Genomic DNA, 21,455 nt, shown 5'->3' on the forward strand with positions numbered 1-21,455 from the left:
ATTAGAGAGATTTTGTTATATATTATAGCATGTATTGTGATATATGTGATAGCCAGTAGTGACCAATGTTGTTTGGTTCCCAATGTTCTTCAAAATATCTTCTTTTGTGTCCCATTGTGTTTATGTAAATGCTTTTTAACCTGATAAATCAGTATTTTAGTTACTTTGTCATGTGCTTGTATAAAGAATTTTGCGTCTACATTTTGGCAACCAATATATTTCATGGTTTTTCCTCAAAATCTGTGCAGAACATGTAAAAAAAAGTGGGCTTGGATTTATGGCCTGAATTTGGTAATTCACCACACTCTTGCATGCTATTGTTAAGAACATGATAGACTTTTAGAATTTTAATTGATTAAGTTATTGTGCAGAATTACAAACATTGCCGTGTAAAGGTGCAGTAACATTAGCATTTCCACCAGAATTTTGCATAAAAAAAAATTATTAAAAAAGGAAAATTTTCAATAGTATATTGATGACTGAAGCACAGCTCACAGAAGCAGCTTTCTGTTGGTCTACGGAAATTTCTCGTGACTAACTTGAACTAATATCCTGGTTGTGAAGATACTTAATGAAATGAATGGATTTCGTGTGACTCACCTTAATTATTGACAGTCATATTACTTTCTTTGTACTGTACTGATCATGAAAAAATCTTTTGAAGAACGTTGGAAACCAAACAACTTTGGAGCCCATTGACTTTCATTGTATGGACAAAAAAAAAAAAAAAAATTCTCAAAATATCCTTTATGTTCTGCAGAAGAAGAAAAAACCACACATGTTTGGAACAAAATGTAGTGAATAAATAATGACATAATAAAAAAAAAAAAACTATCCCTTTAATATGATTCACCTCTCACTTTTTCAACCTTTCATTGTTGGTTGTAGTTAGTTTTCCACAAATTTTGTTGTTCAGCTATTGATTATAGTTTTCTCTCTCTTTTGAAAGGCCAAAGATCACGCAAAGCGGAAAATACGTGACATGAAGGGCAAGATTACACAAAAGGTGAGTTATTCAGAGTTCTCTGTTTATCAAAACCATGCATTTGTGCATTCAAAAGCTCAAAAATGCTTTCTGAATAAAGCAGCTCACCGTCTCTCGCCTTCACACTCATACAGACTCATGCACACACACTATTTAAGATGGATCACGTGACTTCACCCATGGCTTGTGAAACCTGCTTAGCGCTTTGTTCGGGAGTGTACATTTCTAACAAGTGCGCCTCTGGCGATAGGCTGTCATGTCAACCCCCCTCCCTAGCATCACCTTTCATACTTTTTGCATATTTCATCAGTGAGCGAGTGATTTCTTCAAAGCTAATGTAACGAGATGTATGTTTCCATAACACTGATGTCTTTGATAAGGCAATTGTGGCGTGAACTGTCAGGCCAGGAGCTCGGAAAAGCGGCCCAGAGGAGACGAAACCTCTCACAGTTGATACGCCGGATGTTAGCTGCTGCTGTCTGCTCTGCTTCAGCTAAACCAAAACAGATTTGAACAAGACGCTTCTCAAATGAGTCAGTGTTATTGGGTGTGCGCGCGTTGGTATAAATAATCATGCGGTCTGTTGCCGTACAAGACTCAAACGGGCTTGTAGCATAACATTTCGAATAACTCACACTGGCCAAACTGGGTACATGTTAAGAAAGTGTTGTGTGCTTTGTCAGTTTCCCTCTTTCTTTTTTTTGTTGCTTTTTGGCAGGACGCTTAAGATGAGGAAAGGTCCTTCACATTAGGGAAATTTCACTGAAAGTTTACTGGTTCAATAAAACTCCTCCTTTCTCACGTGAAATTCCCAATGCGCAAATTCCTATTGAATGGATTTCACCTGCAAAATTTCGCAGAGCAACGCATTTCCCTCTCTTTTTTTGCTTTTTCACCAGGACGCTGAAGAGGAGGAAAAGTCGAGTCACATTAGGGAATATTTCGACGAAATTTCGCTTGCAAAAAAGTCCCATCGTCAAAAGTTTAGCAATGCATTAAGCAGAGTGTTTACACAAAAGTCCATTTTAAACCAAGCCGTGAATTTAAGTAAAATCTATTTGAACACGAGTGAAATCTGCATAGGGAACTCTCACTCCGATTGCCTAAATTCCTATTGAAATGAGTAGATTTCGCTTGCAAAATTTAGCAGAGCAATGGCAAATGTGACTTTGTCTTTAAAAATGACTTTTCGCCCCCCTGTGAAACATAAAATGAGATAATTTGAAGTACGTTCAAAACTGGGTATATATTAAGAAAGTATTGTGTGCTTTCTCAGTTTCCCTCAGTGTCACATTAGCGACATTTCACTGAAAGTTCACGGGTTCAATAAAAAAGCAATCAATAGTGTAGGGATGCATGAAGCACCGCTCACACAGAAGTCACTTTCAATACAAGCAGCTTTCTGTTGGTGAACGTGACGAATTTGCTCGACTAACTTGAACTCCTTCGCTCTCACCCAAAATTCTCAATGCAGAAATTCCTATTGAATGGATTTTACCTGCAAAATTTTGCAGAGCAACGCATTTCTCAGTTTCCCTCTCTTTTTTTTGCTTTTTGCCAGGAATCTGAAAAGGAGGAAAAGTCAAATCACATTAGGGGATATTTCGTCGAAATTCCGCCCATTGTCAGTAGTGTAGTGATGCATTAAGCACAGTGTTTACACAAGAAGTCATTTTTGAACGAAGCAGTGAACGCAAGTAAAATCTCGGTCCGATTCCCTAAATTCCTATTGAAATGATTAGGTTCCGCCTGCAAAATTTTGCAGAGCAATGGCAAATGTGACTATCTTAGGAAATTACTTTTTTTTTTTAAACATAAAATTAGATATTTTGAATTACGTTCAAAACTAGTTCGATATTATGCAAGTATTGTACATGATTTCTGTTTCCCTCTTTTTGTTTTTGCTGCTCGGCAGGATGCTGAAGAGGAGGAAAGCCCGTACTGTGAAGGTTCTCCCACCAGCACTAAAAGCCTCTCACCCAGGAGACTACAGAGGAGAGCGGTGAGCACGTACACACTCTTTCACACACTTGCACACAGAGGGAAAAGGGGTTCACGGACAGTCCGCCTCCTGAAAGAAGCGGCCATTTGCACACCAGTAAGTCCGAACCGACGTGGGGCGGCTTGATTGACAGCTGTGGCTAAAGCGGCCGTGTGTAGTGTGTGTCTTGCGTGTGCGATTCAGTGATGTGTTGCCAAGCCCAGGCAGGGAAGCGGTGAGCCTCCCATAGACGCAGGAGGTGGCCTGGATTCATACCATTCACTGGCCTGCCTCCATTTCCAACCCAAATAGGCCGCGGTTGTTTCACAAAACCAGATTTTGGACTGGCAACAAGGCTGTAGTTTTGATGCATCACAAATTTTGTAAGGTAAAAACACTTTTCTAGTGTTTTCCCCCCCTGGCGTCCACTTATAAAAGCACATTATCATGTTTCATGACTGTTTTCCCATCCTCTATTGGTATTTTACATTGAACGAATGTTCAATTTGTTTTTTCCTTGGTAGTTTAAGGTAGCTGTAGGTTTTATTCTCCTTGCACCCTAACACAGCTTTGATCTCCAAAAAGGTCAAATACGCATGCGCCTTACTCTGTCCCTCACGCTGACGCCCATTACCATCAGGCCATGCACCCAGGGACTCCCATAATGCTCTTGCTGCATTGATCTACCCCCACCTCTCTCTCTCTCTCTCTCTCTCTCTCTCTCTCTCTCTCTCTCTCTCTCTCTCTCTCTCTCTCTCTCGCTCTCGCTCTCGCTCTCGCTCTCTCTCTCTCGCTCTCTCTCTCTCTCTCTCTCTCTCTCTCTCTCTCTCATATATATATATATATATATATATACTGTAAATACTGTGTGTGTGTGCATATATATATATATATATATATATACTTTTGGGGAAGAAGTCTCTTATGATCACCAAGCCTGCATTTATTTGATCTAAAAAACAGAAATATTGTGAAATATTATTGCAATTTAGAATCGAAATTAAATAACTATTTGTATTTTAATATATTTTAAAATGTCATTTTTTCCTGTGATTGAAAAGCTGAATTTTCAGCTTCAATGATTCGGCAACATTTATATATATAATATATATTTTTTAAAACTTACTGACCCCAAACTTTTGCACTTTATTTAATTATTTATTTAGTTAGTTGGTTATTTATTTAGTAATTTATTTAGTTATTTTCAGAGAGTAAATGAAAGAGCTGTGTACACGTGTCCAGCATTGACTTCTTCATGACTGCACTCACTTTCCATATAGATTTTTTTAAATAAAAATTGCATGTACACGCTAGTTATAAATTGTCTATTCAGACACACTCATCAGCATGAAAGTGTCCTTTGCTCTGTTATTCACTCTCTCTATTGAGGCTTTAACAACTGTAGCTCAGCAACACGAATGTTGATCAAAAATTCAGAGCTGAATGGTGCAAGTGTGGATTAGCTGTAAAAAATATCTCACTTCCGGCATGAACAGCCAGCCCTTGTTGCCCTTACATGCTCACACCTCCGCGTCCCGTGTCAGAAGGGCATTGGACAAAAGCCACGGCTGGCCTGATCCCTTCCCGCCTGCATGCCATCGTGACCGGTGACTTTCCATCCAGCCCTTAATTAGCACGGCTATTAGTTGCATCCTTGTCGTCGGGGAGAGGTGGGGAGAAAGGAATAGGCGGCGTGAAAAGGTGTGGAGACAGAGGTCCTCCAATTAGGGCTTTTCTTAAGGTGGTGGACCGACTCCCTCCACTCGCCCGTCCCCGAGGAACCCTCTATCAGAGCTCTCAGATTCATCACATACAGTACATACGCATGTTCTCCTGCTCGTGCACCAGAGCCACAAAGACCCTCTACGCGATCAATGAGCAAATCAATCCGCTGCGCCGCTCAGTCATCGTTACCGTCTAACAGAGAACAAAAGAGCACAGGGTGACGGGGGTCTGAGCGGCAGGCCAACACGCTCTATTCTTCAATGCACTTCTGCTGGTGTTCATTAAAACGGGAGAAATGCTGCAGTGTAATGAGAGACCTGCAATATCTGATCAACCGTGGCAGTGTCCAATAGTAGTTCCACTAGTGGAAATGCTTCTATTTCGCATTTTTTTTTATATAATACAATACAATTTCTAATCTAATATAATAAAATGTCCTTGTTACTCGTTACATGTAGTTACTATAGTAATTACTATAAATTGTGCATAGTTACATGCAACTAACCTTAACCACACACTAATCCTAATCCTATAGTAAGTACATGTAGTTAATATTACTCAGTACTTAAATGTATAATTACATTGTAACACATACAGCCTAAAATAAAGGGTTACATTTTATTTTAAGGTGTCATTGTTACAGTGTAATTATATATTTAAGTACTGAGTAATATTAATTAACTACATGTACTTACTATAAGATTAGGATTAGGGTGTGGTTAAGGTTAGTTGCATTTAATTGTTTAATTTATAGTTATTACTACAGTAACTACATGTAACATGTGTAACAAGGACACTAACATAAAGTGTTACCAAGTGTAACCAAAACATTTCCAGTATACATTCAGTTATCTGCGGAATAAATTTGTATGATTTTTTTATTTTTTATTTATGTATTTAAGTGTCTCACTTTTTAGGAGCCGAAATAAACAGGGTGATTAGGAACCCGATGCAAAGCTGACTTTACATTATAAATAAATAAATGGATATGAAATATTGATTTAGGTTGGATTAATTTTATCATGTGGGAAGAAAGAGAGCGAGTTACACGAGAGACATGAAATCAGCCCAGCTTTATGGGAAAACAAAAACAGTTTAGTGGTGGAGTGCAGAATGCACAATCAACCAATCAGAATCTAATATGTAGGTATATATTTCTCGTGATGAAGGATTATGAACATAAAAAATTTTATGAATTTAATAATTGAACAACAATAGTCATTGTAATTATACTTGTTGAACATAAAATTCAACATAATGTATTAATACTAAAGCAAAAATAATGAATTAAAATGTGATAAGATATATATATATATATATAATCTTATTATTTTAAAATGTCAAATGCCATTATTTTATAATTAATAACAAAAAGCTATAAATAAACACCCAAATACTCAAAATATATATAAAATAACAATAAGCTATAAATAAACAAGCAAATACACAATATATATATATATATATATAATACTATGTTTTTTGTTTGTTATATTGCTATTTTGATTCTTTTTGTGTTATAAGTCCAGTGGAGTTTCACAAATGTTATAAGAACACTTGCTGCACTCAGAGAAAAGTTGAGCTGTGTTTTGTGACTCTGGCTCACTGCGCCGAATCCATGTGGCGTACAGTATAAGGGGCTGGTTTTCAGGTCGAGCCTGAGGGCCTGTGAAAGCCAGACTGGGTGTCAGTAGCAGGGCCTGGGGCAGAGTGGAGCTGATCTCTATCTCCTGCTTATTCCTGCCGACTGAAGCTATGGGTGTGTGTGTGTATGTGTGTGTTGCGGCTGCCTCCTCTGAGTGGCACACAGCCTCTGGGGAATGACTCCACACACACACGCTCTCTGGATGAAGCCGGCAGATGGATCCCCTATAGCCGTGGCCAGTTCAGCAGCGCTGCATATTAAAGAGTCCAAAAAGCTCTGTTCACGTTGTGTATAATTCATAAACACTTCCTGCTCCGGCTTGTGGGCTTCCACCTTCATTTGCATACCGCCCTAAGCAGTGACCACTGTAAACACGATTGCGTTACAGCTGCGGAAGGGTTAACGGTGTGAAAACTCTTCATGTCATGAAATTATAATTAATTAATTGAATTTTTTAAAGAAATATTCCAACATTTGTGGCATAACGATGATGACTACAAAAAAAAAGACTAGTTTTCCTTGCTTTCCTAATAAAAAATAATAGAGGTTCAGTGAATGTGGCCATTTTTTGAGGATTTAAAAGCAGAAATGTGAAGCTTATAATCTTATAAAAGCACTTACATTAATTCTTCTCTTGAAAATGTTATATTATTTGAGCTGTACAGTCATAAAATTGATTGTTTTAGGGTTTTAGTTTTTACATTGTCATGGCAATGAAGTAAAACTATGCGTTTACACTGAAAAGGTGACTTTTTTTTAAGACTAAAATCATGTTAACACTCATGTTGCTTATATTTTGTGGCTGTACAATAGATACGATGAGTATTTGGCCCAATTCACTTCCATTGTGTCTCACTGTAACCCAGATATATTTTTTTTTAAAGGAGGGAATTGTCTTTTTTTGTGGTAATCAACATTTAATGCTGTCGGTTGAAACCAGAATATTCTTTTAATACACATTCTTGTTAATATTCTCTTTTAAAGAAAGAAAATACTTTTGTAATCTTTCATCAAAATGATCCATTATGATGCACAAGTCTCACCCTGTGTTTTTCTTATTGAATATAATTTTCACTCAAAAAACAGTTACATTACAGATGTAAAATTTGATAGACGTTAACTCGAAATTATTTTAAATGTATTTAAATTCAATTCTATTTAGATATTGCTTATTCTTTCTAAACTCGTCTCATAGTTTCATGGCTGTTTGCATGGATGTATGAATGTGAGAACGTGTGAGACAGAGCTTTGTGAAACTGTGTAGGTCTGAAGGACTGCCAGCGTCGAGATGGATTCGTTGGGTGTCAAAAAACATTGACGTACAAATGGAGAGAAAGCGCTTTTGGCCGGTGGACGTTTCTCTGCAAACGGAGAGAAGCCGCACATCTGCATGAGACGATGATGAGACGGAGATGGCGGGGGAGAAAACCCTGTCGGCTGTAACCAAAGTGCCACCTACTGGATGCTCCCGAACGACACACACACACACACATATCCAGACTCTTTCTTGCGCTCTCCTGCTCTCTGATATTCGGAAAGTTGCTTTTAGCTGGAGCCAGTTGGAGGGAAGTTTGCCTGGGAAGGGGTCCTGGGCTTTGTTTAAAGGGGAACTGCTTGAATAGCTCAGCAGATGCTGGCTTAAGTTTTGGCTTGGAGGCGCAGGGGTTTTGTTTGCATTTTCCAGGCATATCTTCCCTTTCCATACCCTGCCAAGCGCATGAGATCAGTGCCTGGTCTGAAATAGCATATGAAATATATAATGTAAGCCTGGCTATTAAATCGACGAGACGATTGGCTGCAACGTAAAGCCCTGTTGCCGCTTCTTACAACTTGGCCACGCTAGAAGCAAAATGGGATTTTCTCTTAAAACGGCCTGCCCTGACAAGAGAGATGAAGTTTTAACGGTTTTAAAGTCTCCGTTGAAGAGCGCGATGTCTGCTCGTCGCTCCGACTGAAGACAGCCCATTTTCCGTGTGGATTTGAACAGGCAGTTTAAGGAGCAGACGTTGACCTGTGGCAGCTCAATATGTCCGTGCTGATTTAGGGGACACGTAAAAGAAGCAAATAGTCACATGTCTGCTTGTTTTCCAAATCAGCGGTTTTGGCCTGTCTCGGAACAGTGGCTCGAATGGCTTTTGTTATTTTATGCCTTTGACTTTGTTTCACTTTGACTCACTTTGGAAAGAATGCAGTGACTAAAGTTTAATGCTGACTTTGTCTTCATGTTATTTCCCAGCATCCTCTGCTGTGCCATCTCAGAGAGTAATTAGCGATTTACTAAGACAATCATTTCTATTACTTAAGGGCTACACGTTTTGGTGGTGGGGGGGGATATAATAAATTTTTTTGATTAAACATTTGTGATAAAAAAAAAAAAATTAAGCTTCAGTTGCTTCAGTTTTGATTAGATTTGCCCAAAATATTTACTATATATCAATATGATTTAAAAAATGATAATAATAATAATAACTATTATTATTGCTAAATAAAATATTGATCAAAGTAAGGGACATAACTGTATTATTTACTGTAATGTTATTGTAATATTTCACTGTAAAATATAAAAAGATTATATAAAAATATTAAAAATTAAATACAAAAAATAATAACTCTATACTTTTTATTATTTATAATTGCTCAAGGGTAAAATAAAGTGCCACACTTCACTCTGATGCATGCAGTCCATATATTATATTTAATTAAATCACGGCCTTGATTGGATAATCGCAGCAAGCCAAATCACGATTTTAGTTTTATTTCAATTAATCATGCAGCTCTACTGTTACTATTGTTTCACACCCATAACCTCGAGTATAAACTTATTTTGACCTGGCCCTAACAAGTGCAACTGCTTAGCAACATGAACTCAACTAAAAACAATCTAAACACCTTAGCAACCACAAATCTGTGTCCTAGCAAGCACCGTAGTAATAAAGCGGCAAGCCAATTAGCCTAGCATTTAGCCTACATATCGTTTTTGATATCGCAACTGCATAGCGTCATGCTAAAAACACTGGCTTAGCAACTGCTTTAGCATTTAGCAAACTACTTATATTTACTTGTTTTTAAAAAGTGACCTTTATTTTTAGGTTAAAGTTTACTATTTGTTCTGAAACAGTATAAAGATTGTTCTGAAAATGATCTTAAATATCTCAGAAGGGCTAAAAAAAATATGTTTATCATTTTCGAATAATTAGCATTTTGCCAACTAGCCGATTCTACTTTTATATATATATATATATATATATATATATATATATATATATATATATATATATATATATATCTGACTGTATGTGTTGAGTTTGCTTCTTTTTGTTTTTTTTTGGTAGAAGGTGTTTGAGATGCAGGTCTGGTGTTGCCATCCTGCAGAGGGCTTGCACTCGCCTTGTTTTAATAAACACCTCCGCTCATAGAAAGCACAAGAGAGGGGCCGCTCTCTGAACAGCACGGCCCGCTTCGCAACTCAAGGGGCTACATAACTGCAAACAGTGTTGCAGGGCAAACAAACATACACACACACACCCCGCCGACACCAAATGAATGTGACACAGTTCCGCAGGTGCATCCAGCCCCTTCACTTAAGCCAAAGTGGCTTGCCGGCCAAATTTATGGCCCTGACACAGGAATCCATTAAAGCCTTTTGGAGGATTCAAGGCCTGAACCCCCCGTAATCGCTTTCATTATAGCTGCCGGCTACTAGCGAGTGGGGCAATCAGTGCCCAACATGTGTTCCTGTTTATTCCAATGGCAAAGTGTTCGGTACACGCATCTCTTAGCTATTTTTATGGACAGGGTGGCCATTAACCCATTCGGCAGGCACCGTTACCTAAGATGGCAGGAAGCTTTCCGCTTGAGCCATTACGGCGAGACTTGACCAGTTGATCTGATCCACCCTGTCCGGTTAGCAACGTAGCGTGACGTTTTTCTCGCGCCTCGGGCTCAGTAAAAGGGCTTTGGTTTAGTAGTGTGCTTTGATAATGTGGCAAACGGCAGTTTATGGGCTACTTTAGTGAGTGGCGGCACGTTTGCGTGTGTGTGTGTGTGTGTGTGTGTACATGTCGTGGATGGCTAGTTAATGGCAAACCTTAAAGCCTGGGGCCGCAGCGTGAAGTGGTGCCCTATAATGCTTCAATTCTTTAATTTGCCAATTAAACGTGTTACACAGGTGTGTTATAAAAGGCAAGGGATTAGCAGACCGAGCACCTATGATGGGGACAGGAATTAATGTTGTCGCTCTGTAATGGGGACATGCAAAGTTTCATTCAGGAGATGTGTTGCTTTAGTAGATCATGTGGGATTTTAACATTTCAATCCTCTATTTTAGCATCAAAATCCAAAGTCGTCCCCACACATGAGCCTCTACTTTCCAGACAACGACAACAATGACGACACAGCCAGCAGGTAAGGGTTTAAACTCTATTACAGTGTGTTTTCCAAACCAATTATAGTGTAAACATCATCCATTCTTCAAGGCAACACTGCCCTCTGGTGCTTTTTTTCATCCCACATGGCTTTCGAGTTAACAACCTATATATGTGTGTGTGTGTGTGTGTGTGTGAGCAGAATATCCTCTGAGGACAGCGGGGAGGCGCCGTCATACAACGAGGACAGTGATGACTCTGATTTAGAGTTTCGGTCTGAAGCCAGTCAAACGGGCCAGATGAACCTGCTGGAGGAGATTCTGGACTCTCTTAGTACGTCCCACATCGAGCAAGGCCGAATGTCCGCCGCCAAGAGCCTGGACTTTTTCAGATCAATTGAAGACCTGGACTACAATCCCACGGTGAGGGATGCCTTTTATTTATTTATTTATTTATTTTGTATTTTTAATTATTTCAGTTATTTACATCTGTTTATTTTTTATTAATTAATGATTGGTATTTTTTTTTATATATATTTTTTTATATCAATTAAGTGTTTTAATTATTTGTTAATAAAAAAAATTAAAATAAAAATATTTTTTATTTATTAGTTATTTTAATTATTTAATTAACATTTTTTATTTTTATTTTTTATGTATTAGTAACTTCCAATTTTATTTATCGAGATTTCAATAAAGGATGGATGGATGGAGGGATTGGTTGAGGGATAGATGGATAGAAACTTAAAATTTTCATAATTTAAAACTAGTTTATTGTTTAGAATTCAACATGAAAGAACCATTGTTACCATTAAACTATTGCAAGATTCTGTTATTAATATTAAGGAGGTATATAGGGTCTGTTTTGATCTCATGTTGACTTTAATGCTTTGTAGACAATTGTGTGCACGAACAACTTCATGGCCTTAGTGTGTCATTTGTACTGTTTCCAGAAAAAGTCTCCTTCGGGAAGCAGCCCTGCTCAGGCTGGTTGCGAAGTAGGAAACGGGGAACAAGGTGGATGGAATATGGGTCAAGACGACAGCGCCGTTCACGGTAAGCATCTCCCGCCTTCGCCTCGACGCCAAGCCAGCTCTTGTTCCCTACCTCTCCGTCCTACCCTTCCCAATAACCTCCCCAATGAAGAGGTCCCACTGAGGAACTCTCTCCCTGAGGGACCTACAATTCAAATCTTTGAACCTGGTGCTGCTGACAAACCCTCCAGTTCTGCTGACGCCCAGCTGAGCCCAAACAAACAGCACCCAGTAGCCCACAGCCTCTCCCGACAGAAGGTCCTTTCCAGAAAAACCCAGAGGCCCTACCAGGAACATGCCCAGCACAGGGCAACAGGCGGGCAACCTTCGGTCTTCGTTCCCTGGGAAAGGGAAAACCAGGAGACAGATATAGAAAAAAGAGGGCATGAGACTGAGGAGAAAGGCTTACTAGAGGAGATCGAGTCCATGTGTCGCATCAGCATGGCCATCAAAAGCAACCAGGAGCTCCCGCACATTCAAAACAACACCAGCCTGGACAAATCCTGAGAAATTGACGCAACACTCCTGTCTAACAATTCTCGTTTTGCATTTACAGTCCTATGATGTCACACCAGCACTCTTTGCATGAATTATTTGCAAAGGTGTTTTGTTGTTAAAGTGAAATATCGGTCCTCTTATTTCTCACATTCGAACCGAAACAGCATACGGTATGTTTAAGAACTGGTGGATGGAAAGGACGAAAATTAGGTTTAAAGGGATTTATGTCGATATTCATCATCCAGTTTTATTTATTTCAGCAGATGATTTGCACTTGCGTAGTTTCAAATCACTGTTTCGATAAATCACTGTTGGGTGAGGGGCCAACTTCTCTGTATATTTTACTAAATCGTACGAAAATATTTAAACAGCGAGCGAATCTCAGCTTAATGTGATGCCTTAAACAGATTTAATTTGCTTCTACACAGTATTTCCTGACTGTGACACTGTAGCTGTTTAGCTTGCTAACTACTATCACTACCTTTTGCTTCTTAAAGAGAGATATTTATCTAGGCCAGATGGACAACTGGTTCTCAATTTGCTATATTTTTGAGGAAAAAAAAGTATTTTTTCAAAGACAATTCTCAGGTTTCTGCTTTTATCCCAGATGAGATGTTATTATTTTAATTTCAGCTTAGACAAAAATCCCAATTACATTTTTTTAAAGGACTAACAGTCATAGTATACTGACTTTTTTGCACAAATGCAACTTGTTACTGACAGATAAATGTGTATTTCCAACCCCTTATTGATCTCTTATTCAGTACAAAGTTCAGTCCAAGGCACAAAATGTGCTCCGCAGAAGTACGAGAACACAAATGTACAAGTTGTGAAATTTATGATGTAACTTGGGTACATGTTGCTTTCTCAGTGTTGCCACATGGGGTGCTGTAGCAGCTTTAGCATAAACTAGGTGCGTCCTAAAAAAAAGCGTACTGTCTGAGTAGGTAATAAAAGTACATTTGATGAGGAACAAACATTGAAACCTTCAAGAAAAAAAGTATTTTCTATTTAATATCCAAGCCCAATCCAAATCCAGTCAGTCTACATCTGCCATATTGTCGTCATGTGACTTACGGCGTAAATTGCACCGCTTCACTGCCATTCACAAATCTTCCATCAGGAAGTGTCCATCAGATGCGCACTTCAGAATCTCGCCGGAAGTAGTAGGTCATGTTTTTTCTTCTCGCTCAATGTTTTATGAATGCTTTGAATTCGGACATACTACTCGTCTTGTGTACTTCTTTTTCGCCTACTATATAGTAGGGAAGTATGCATATTCGGGAGGAGGGTGTCTTCATCTATGGCCAGTTTCTCTTTTACATGTACAACTACTACCATGGTGGTTCGCAGAGAATCTAGCTTGATATACGAATGTTAGAATACTCATTTTTCACTTGTTTCACTCATTTCATTCATATCGGCTGTGAACGTCATCTTCACAGCTGTACTGCTACACCAAACAGGAAGTGGTCATTAGATCCAGCACTTGTTTCTTAAGTGGCTGTTGAGCAGGATGATTTAGGACACGTGCCATTCTGTCTGACACTTTAATGACTCTCCTCACCCCTCCTGCGTAATCTGCTGTGGTAAAGATGTGAGCGTAAAAGCATTCGAAGTTTTAGGACCCCTGTCTCAAATCAAGCTAGGCTTTCAACGTAGCGGTTTAGCCCTGAAACGATATATCCTTCGGCCTTTGAACAAATCGGACGTCCTGACGAACTATGCAAATCCCAATCAGAGTAATCAAGCAACTTGTATCGCCATTTTGTTTATTATGAAATCAAAACTAGAGTTTTGTGGCAATTAGTCCATGTCTGTTTTTGTTCAATACCCACATGACATGCAGGACATGTAGTTGATGTAACTATCAACACTTATGGTACGTCAAAAAAAAAGAAAAAAAGAATGCAAGTAGTGTCAACTTAAAATAGCTATTATTTTCACTTTAAAATGCTAATAGTTTTTGCTAGCTCAAAGGTATTATCCTGTAAATGGGAAAGATCGCATTTGCGTGTACTATTTTTAACAATCAGCAACTTTAGGGAACTTCTGAAAAGAAATTTACCCCAATCCTCTATTTAAATACAAGGTTGTGCCTTAACTGAGTTCATCTGCTTGAGTAGCTGCTTCCTTCTAACTCATAAATGGAATCTCATACCTGACTCCACGTAGACAGCAACTCTTTATCGGTGTGGTTACATTGGCAAGATTTTGCTGGCAAAAATGGTCTATTGTTGATAGTCCAAGTGAAGTCAAGTGAAGTCACTTTCAAACCAAGCAGCTTTCTGTTGGTCAACGCTGCAAATCCACACGACCGAACCTTGAATCTGCATAGGGGAACTTTTTCCGCCCTCATGCGAAATTCCTGAACGTGTGGATTTCTGTGGAAAGGACTGGATTTCGCTTTTTTTATTTTTTATTAAAAATTCACTGAACAATGGTAAATGTGACCACACCTTGATACACATGATGCTGTCTAGGTAGACGACTTGTTAGGTTTTGGACAAGAGCTCATATTTATCACAGGTACTTTAGTATTTTTTACTTCTGAATGGCTTCTAAAATATTGGAATTCGAACCAAAACCTGAAATACTTTTTTTTTTTTGCCTAATAACCTGTTTATTTGGTATATGGTTAATGTAAGAAAGACCATCAGCCTGTTCGATACCAATCAAGCACACAGGACCTCAGCCGAAGTATCTCAGAATGGCCATGTGATCAGTTTTACATTTGCTTCCAGTGCGTATTTTTTAATGTCGTTATTACTTTTTGATACTGTGTATTTGAAAAACATGTATGGTTTGGTTTACTGTTGTCATCCATGCGCTCTGTATTATAATGACTTCTTGATATTTGTCAATGGTAATGACTGAAAATTCAGAATAGATAGAAGGTAATTAACCCCTTTTTCTATATCTAATTTACATGTGTTTTTCTTGTTATTAAAAGTAGAGAAAATAAAATGAATTGTAATGTTATTTAGCATCATTTGAAATTTGGTCACAGTTCATGTTGCAGCATTGAAACTACCAAGTGTTTGTTTTAAAGCTGAAGTGTGTAATCTTTTGGGAAACCTGTATGAGAAGCATCATTGTTTTTGCAATTTCGCTTGGTCACGATACGTTTTAACCAGTTACTGTTCACCAGCTGTTTAAAATTAAACACTACTTGAAACTGGATAGTAAGCACATAAATTGAAGAACATGCTACCCAAAATCTTTTCTTCTTTCCTGTTTACATATGCTCGTGTTATTGATGTGCATTTTCGTTGTAAAGTTCTGTAGTATTTTTTTTTTTTGGTGATGCTGGGAATTCTTTTAAGAAGCATGAGCGTACTTCTTTTAGTCAATAAAGAAATATGTCGTCAACTTTTATGAGCATGGTACTATTTAGGTTTTTGCTTCGTAGTATTGTGACGTTCTTCATTTTCCATCTGTTTTGCTGTTGAATTCTTTTGTAAATTGAGTAATGAGCTGCTGTAGCTGAATCACTGGACTCTCCAGACTGTGCTTTTGAATGTTCCACACAACGCAATGTTTCTGTCACACAATAAGTCTGTACAGCTGATTTTATTCAACATAATGATAGACACACCATTCGTGCTTCATTTTCTTGAATGTTTCCTGGTATGTACATGTGATCAGTTTAGTTTGTGGCGTTGAAGTGCTTTTGAGTGAATGAAACTGGATGGTAGAACTCTTCCGCATGCTCTCACTGCAGTTATATGGTTTTCAAGTGCAAATTGGGTCAATCTGGTGTGTTGTTACAGGAACTACTGGTACCACTGTATGCACTGTGAACTGAAATAAATTATATATGCCCATACAACTCACCTGGGTAGATTCACTCTTCATTTGACCACTGTTGTGATGTTTCTGACTGTGACTTTTGAATTTAAATAAGTGATTCTAAAGGTATATTGGGGAGGGAAAACCACTAAATCAGATATTAAAGTATTGATCATTTTTAAAATACATAAAGCAGGTGATCAGAAAGTCCATGTTTAAGTTACTATGCTATCAATTTATAAAATGTTGATGTTGGTTAAAATCAAATTTACTTGACAAATTACAATTTTTATTACACAGCTTAAGTTATAACATTTGCAAGACAAAAAAAAAAAAAAAAAATCCTGAGACTTTTGCATACACCCGAGAAAAAAAATGTCTACGCATGCGCACGGTAAAATATATACATAAATCGGAAACAGCAATGTGACTGCGTGAGATATTGCACGAGCAAGTTTTCCGTGCATGCCCAAAAATGACTCGCGTAGAAGCAACGCATTCTCATCCCAAGTCGTCATATACTGACGCTTTTGACATTTCGTCTACATCGAACGCACATGGCACCCTTTAGCGTCAATATGAGACACACAGAGCTTTGTTCGGTTATGGGTAGGTTTAGGTCTGGGGTAGGGTTAGGCTTAGACCGCTAGGAGGCGCCTTCTGGCCCATATCTATCTGCGTCTCATAATGACGCTAAAGGGTGCCATGTGCGTTCGATGTAGAAATGTCAAAAGCGTCAGTATATGACGACTTGGGATGAGATCGGGCTGGTAGAAGTCTTAAGGCCTGTACACACCAAGAACTATAACTATAACGATATATATATTAGCGTCAACACCAATGAACGATAACACTGTTTATTCTAAGCGCGCGCTGCAGGTTTGTCGTCTGTCACTTTAAAGCAACACCATGTAGTTTTTCAACCTTCATAATATATTTCCAAGACCCTTGTGATGGTGCATCGACTTACAATAGGTTGAATGACACGTCTGCCATAGCCTGACGGGGTCTGTATCGCTTTTACTGGCACTACGGAACTTCGGGGTTCGGGTAGTAACCCGAGCACAAAAAGAACTACAAAATTCGACTGCTTTACGGCATACCTCACTTCCCCCAATTTCGGGAAGAAATACAATCCTTTTTTAACCTTTTGGCTTCCCGTACATCCAGTTATGCTTCTTGCTCGTATTCAGTTCTGATGGTACGTATGGTAACTCAGCAACTACGCATGATTTGTAGTATGATTGCGTAAAGGGAACAGGAATTCCAGTAGGGAACAGAATCGACTGCTTCACCGGACGAGGATCAATATTGGTCCAGCGTTCGCTCGCTGGCGTGAGCTAAAGGAGGAGGAGGGTTGCCCGACCGATGCTGACTTGGCCGTCATGCCGTTGGACTAGTAAGTATATTGCTTGCATATTATCTCTAGTTTTTCGAATTTGTTGTCTGCCTGGCTAAGCTATCTGGTCATCCATTTATCTTCATGAATCAAGTAATGCTAGTAGAGGAGCGAATTATCAATCTGATAGCTAGTAAACGCTAACATGCTAGTTTTAGATGAAAAAAATAAAACCCATGAAATTATATTCATATGACATGCTGAAATATATGCCACTGTACCTGGGATGAAGACATTTCACACGCGATGCAGGCAGTCTGCCCAAGACGTGAGAACTCCTTCTGCAGAGTTCGGGAGTATCAAATGCACGTGTATCCCCTGGTGTAACCATGACAGATTTTACGACAGTAGTAGAAGACAATACTGTTTCCCAACTGTAGGGGGACCCCGAGAGCAAAACTTGGTGCTTGGTGTTGCTTTAAATGCTCAAGCTCAATGCTCAAGCTCTTTAAAGCAGAAAGGATTCTGATTGGATTTCAATGTTTTTTATCATTCCAATAATATTGTTTCCCTGCTATTCTTTTATATTTGGAACCATATCATTATCATTATAGTTATCGTCCATGGTGTGAACGGGCCTTTAGGGTTTTTTCTCTCTCGCAAATGTCACTTTTACAGCTCGCTGGCAGCACGAACACACAAATAGAAAACCTTGATTCATCCTGACCAGGCGCGATGCAAAAACTAAGCCGTTTCTTCCATGAAATCCAATTGGTCTGAACTCTATTAAATATGTTCTAACTAGCCGTGATTGTTGAGCAGCATTGGATGTTCAAGTTACTATTATTTTAAACACTTAACAAATCACCAATCAACGAATCCTAAAGCTTTTCAGAGGTAAATATCAATGATCAGTGTTTGTCACAAAATATTATAAATTAAACATCCATTATGTGAAAGATTGTCCAATCAAAAATGGTAATTTGTATTACTGTTATCTAGCTGATGAGAGCTGCCACATGATCAATGAATAAAGAGGCCTTTTTTCTTCATCTTCTAAAGCCAACAAGCCACGAACAACATGATTGGCCGATCATTGGTTGATTGGCTCAGATGAGTCTCTCCATTGGTGGAGGTTGCACAATGTTCCACATCTCCACTCTTGAACCTTCCTTCTCCTGCCGACTGGGGCTGTAGGTGCCTCGTGTGGCCCGTCGGTTCACCGTCATGACCAAAGCTGTGGCCACGCCGAAAAGAACCAACAACAGAATAATGGACACCAGGCTGATGGAAAGCAACACGGCAGACGTCACGCTCTCTGCATTCAGCTAAAGGAAATAAAAACGGGGCGGAGTTAGTGATGAGCAGTCAGTAAAATGTAGATTCATATTTTAAATACAACAAAGAGCAGATGCTTTTTGCTATTTCAATTTAATTCTTAACCTAATAAAACCGTATAATCTACATTTAGATGTTGGTAAACACTAAGAAGCATCCCAGACAACATAGAGTCGGCCCAGATCCGGCCACATCTGGTACGTGTAGAGGTTTGTTTTTAGTTTTTTTTTACCAAGGTAGGCTACTCTCTCCAGTGCAGATCAATTGGCACAGCTGTCTGCTCCCAGTGTCCCATCCTACCCCATCTGCCACCTCTCTTGACATTTTCACCACTGTCAATCCTGATGCGAAAATTAAGTCTTCTAACAAAACATACGGCCTTTTATACAAGAGTTCATCAAGTAGGCTAATAAAGTTAGAATAAGATTACATTTTTTGTTTTGCAAACGAAAACTACTGATGATTTGTTCCTGAATACGTCAGTGATTTAAATGAATCATTTGAATGAATGATTCAGTGACTCACTCGTTTGTTTTGTTCCTTAATACGTCTGTGTTTTGAATAAGTCAGTTGACTTTATCTTTGTTTAGTTTCTTTAGTTTGACATTATCAGGCAATGACTTTGTAGGCAGTGTTTGTGCATGAAGGTACCTCACAAAACTGATTTCAGACAGACTTCTGAGAAGGCGTAATAGTTTAATGGTCTACATAAAAAATTTAAAAAGTGAACTTTGGTGATAATTAAGCGAATACATAATTACTACAATACTAATTTCTTGCAAGAAATGACATCAGAAGTTGAAAACGTTGGTCAAAAACGTACATTTACACAAACTTACCACCAGCCGCAACTTTCAGATGCCATCTTTATTTTTTAGCTCGACTGTCACAGAATGGCAAGCATTGTGGGATATCAAAGGCAGCGAAGGATACATCTATGCTGCCTTCAAAAATCGATCAGATGAACGTATCCCAGGTGACAGGAAGAAAAGCTAAAGTTGGATTCAGACGTGTCTTGATGCCTTCCTACCTTGGAATTAATCCTCCAAAGGCAGTATTTTTAAGATTTCAGGCTCAGCCTAGGTGTGTTCGATTTGAAGCGCCGCTGCGCAGACCGATCAGTGTATGATATCAGAGTACCGCGAGAGTGGTTCGAAAGCATACAGAGCCGTCTGCTCTCTAATCGTTCTCACTGCACTTTGATGTAATACACCGATAGGTCTGCGCAGCGCCTCTTCAAGTCGTACACACCTATTGTTTCATACTGATCCAACCAGTGTTTTTGAACAAAAGTTTTGACTGAATGATTCAATTACTCACTCAGGTAGAGAGTCTTTTGTTTTGTTGAATTGGTGATTTATTCAAACAAAAATACAGTTACTTGTCGCCACCTACTGGCATAACAATGTAACCTGTGGAAATAATCAATGTAAAATCCCCACCAACACATACTGACTCTGTCTGAAACTAGTTCATTTATTTATGCACTTATTATTTTATTCTATTTTAGTATGTTCCACATATCTGCCTATTATATATAAAATTATAGTAGTTCCAAGAGTCAATATACACCACCAAATACTTCTCACACATACTCTTCTAGCATAAATGGACTGATCTTCAGGACCAAAATTAGATTATCCAACCCAACCCTTCCCAAACCGGCTCCATCTGTTGAAGGAGCCGAGACAGGCAAGAAGCTCATGGCCACAGAAACTCTGAGCTGAGCTCATCACCTGCTCCGAATGCGATGTTTTATGTGTGTGAGAGAAAGCGAGAAGGAGAGAGACAGCCAGATTTTCCAGCAGACAAACGACCCTGTCACTGCGATAAGCTTCTCCCGATATATTTCCCCCTCGTTTCCAGACCTGCAGCGATGCTCTGCTGAGTTGCATTTCACACAGAACGCCGCTGCGCCTTTCTGCTGGCCAAGCACTATTCTGTCACTCTGAAGACACAAACTTTCTCTGCAGACGTGGAACAGAACCACAGCCCCACAGATTCCTCACACTGAGACACATTTATGCTTCAGCAGTCATAAAACACTAACCCTCAAGAACTGTGCTTGCATCCCTGTCGCATTGCCTCTGCATTAATTATCTATTTTTAAGCTTTTTAAGAAAAGGTATTGCATTAGTAATAAAACTGTATGAATTTTTAAAAAAATGATTCATAATAACAGGATGTTAACCTACATAAAGTTATATTGCGTTGTACGTTTACACGACAGCGAAGTACTAAAAACGGGAAATTTTTTCCTTTGCGTTTTTCACGTTCGGACGACAACGTTGTCAAAACGATCCCGTTCAACACGGATCCGCGAAAAAGACTAAAAACTAGAGGTGGGCATAGATTAATTTTTTTAATCTAGATTAATCTAGATTAATTTTGAAATTAATCTAGATTAATCTAGATTAAAATGGCTCATTTGAATTCTGCCGAAGGCATTCAGAATATGTGTGCTACCCAAATAATGACTATAAAAGTAAGTCTTTGAGAATGGGTTTCTCAAGCCAGGTGGCGCATTAGACCAGGGGCTCATCTCCTGTTTCCAAAATGCATCACAAACTGCTTGAGAAAGCTGTTCTACTCATAGACTGTAAAAGGTTACTACTGTACTGTTACCGTCCATAGGCAACATTAGGTAGGCCTATGTTATTATCAACTACTATAGGCTATCAATTAGGGATGGGCGATATGGCCTAAAATCTATATTGTGATATACATTGCAGCCTCTTGCGATAACGATATACAG

The 21,455-nt window shown here is 38.8% G+C and overlaps 2 protein-coding genes across 3 annotated transcripts in view; one reads left to right on the forward strand and one right to left on the reverse strand.

Annotated features, from left to right (window-relative positions):
- The window catches only part of dennd1b (DENN/MADD domain containing 1B), a 91,529-nt gene extending 75,466 nt beyond the window's left edge, over nt 1–16,063 (forward strand). For both annotated transcript variants that reach the window (XM_082139828.1, XM_082139829.1), the window contains 5 exons: nt 950–1,006; nt 2,901–2,987; nt 10,664–10,740; nt 10,903–11,122; nt 11,653–16,063. In XM_082139828.1, the coding sequence (XP_081995954.1) occupies nt 950–1,006; nt 2,901–2,987; nt 10,664–10,740; nt 10,903–11,122; nt 11,653–12,240 (1,029 nt within the window). In that variant the 3' untranslated portion in view covers nt 12,241–16,063. The remainder of the gene's footprint in view (nt 1–949; nt 1,007–2,900; nt 2,988–10,663; nt 10,741–10,902; nt 11,123–11,652) is intronic.
- The window catches only part of crb1 (crumbs cell polarity complex component 1), a 33,911-nt gene continuing 27,115 nt past the window's right edge, over nt 14,660–21,455 (reverse strand). The window contains exon 13 of the mRNA XM_082139803.1: nt 14,660–18,690. Coding sequence (XP_081995929.1) covers nt 18,472–18,690 — 219 coding nt within the window. The 3' untranslated portion in view covers nt 14,660–18,471. The remainder of the gene's footprint in view (nt 18,691–21,455) is intronic.

The sequence above is a fragment of the Leuciscus leuciscus genome (genome assembly GCF_965113295.1).
Source record: "Leuciscus leuciscus genome assembly, chromosome: 15".
Taxonomy (NCBI): domain Eukaryota; kingdom Metazoa; phylum Chordata; class Actinopteri; order Cypriniformes; family Leuciscidae; genus Leuciscus; species Leuciscus leuciscus.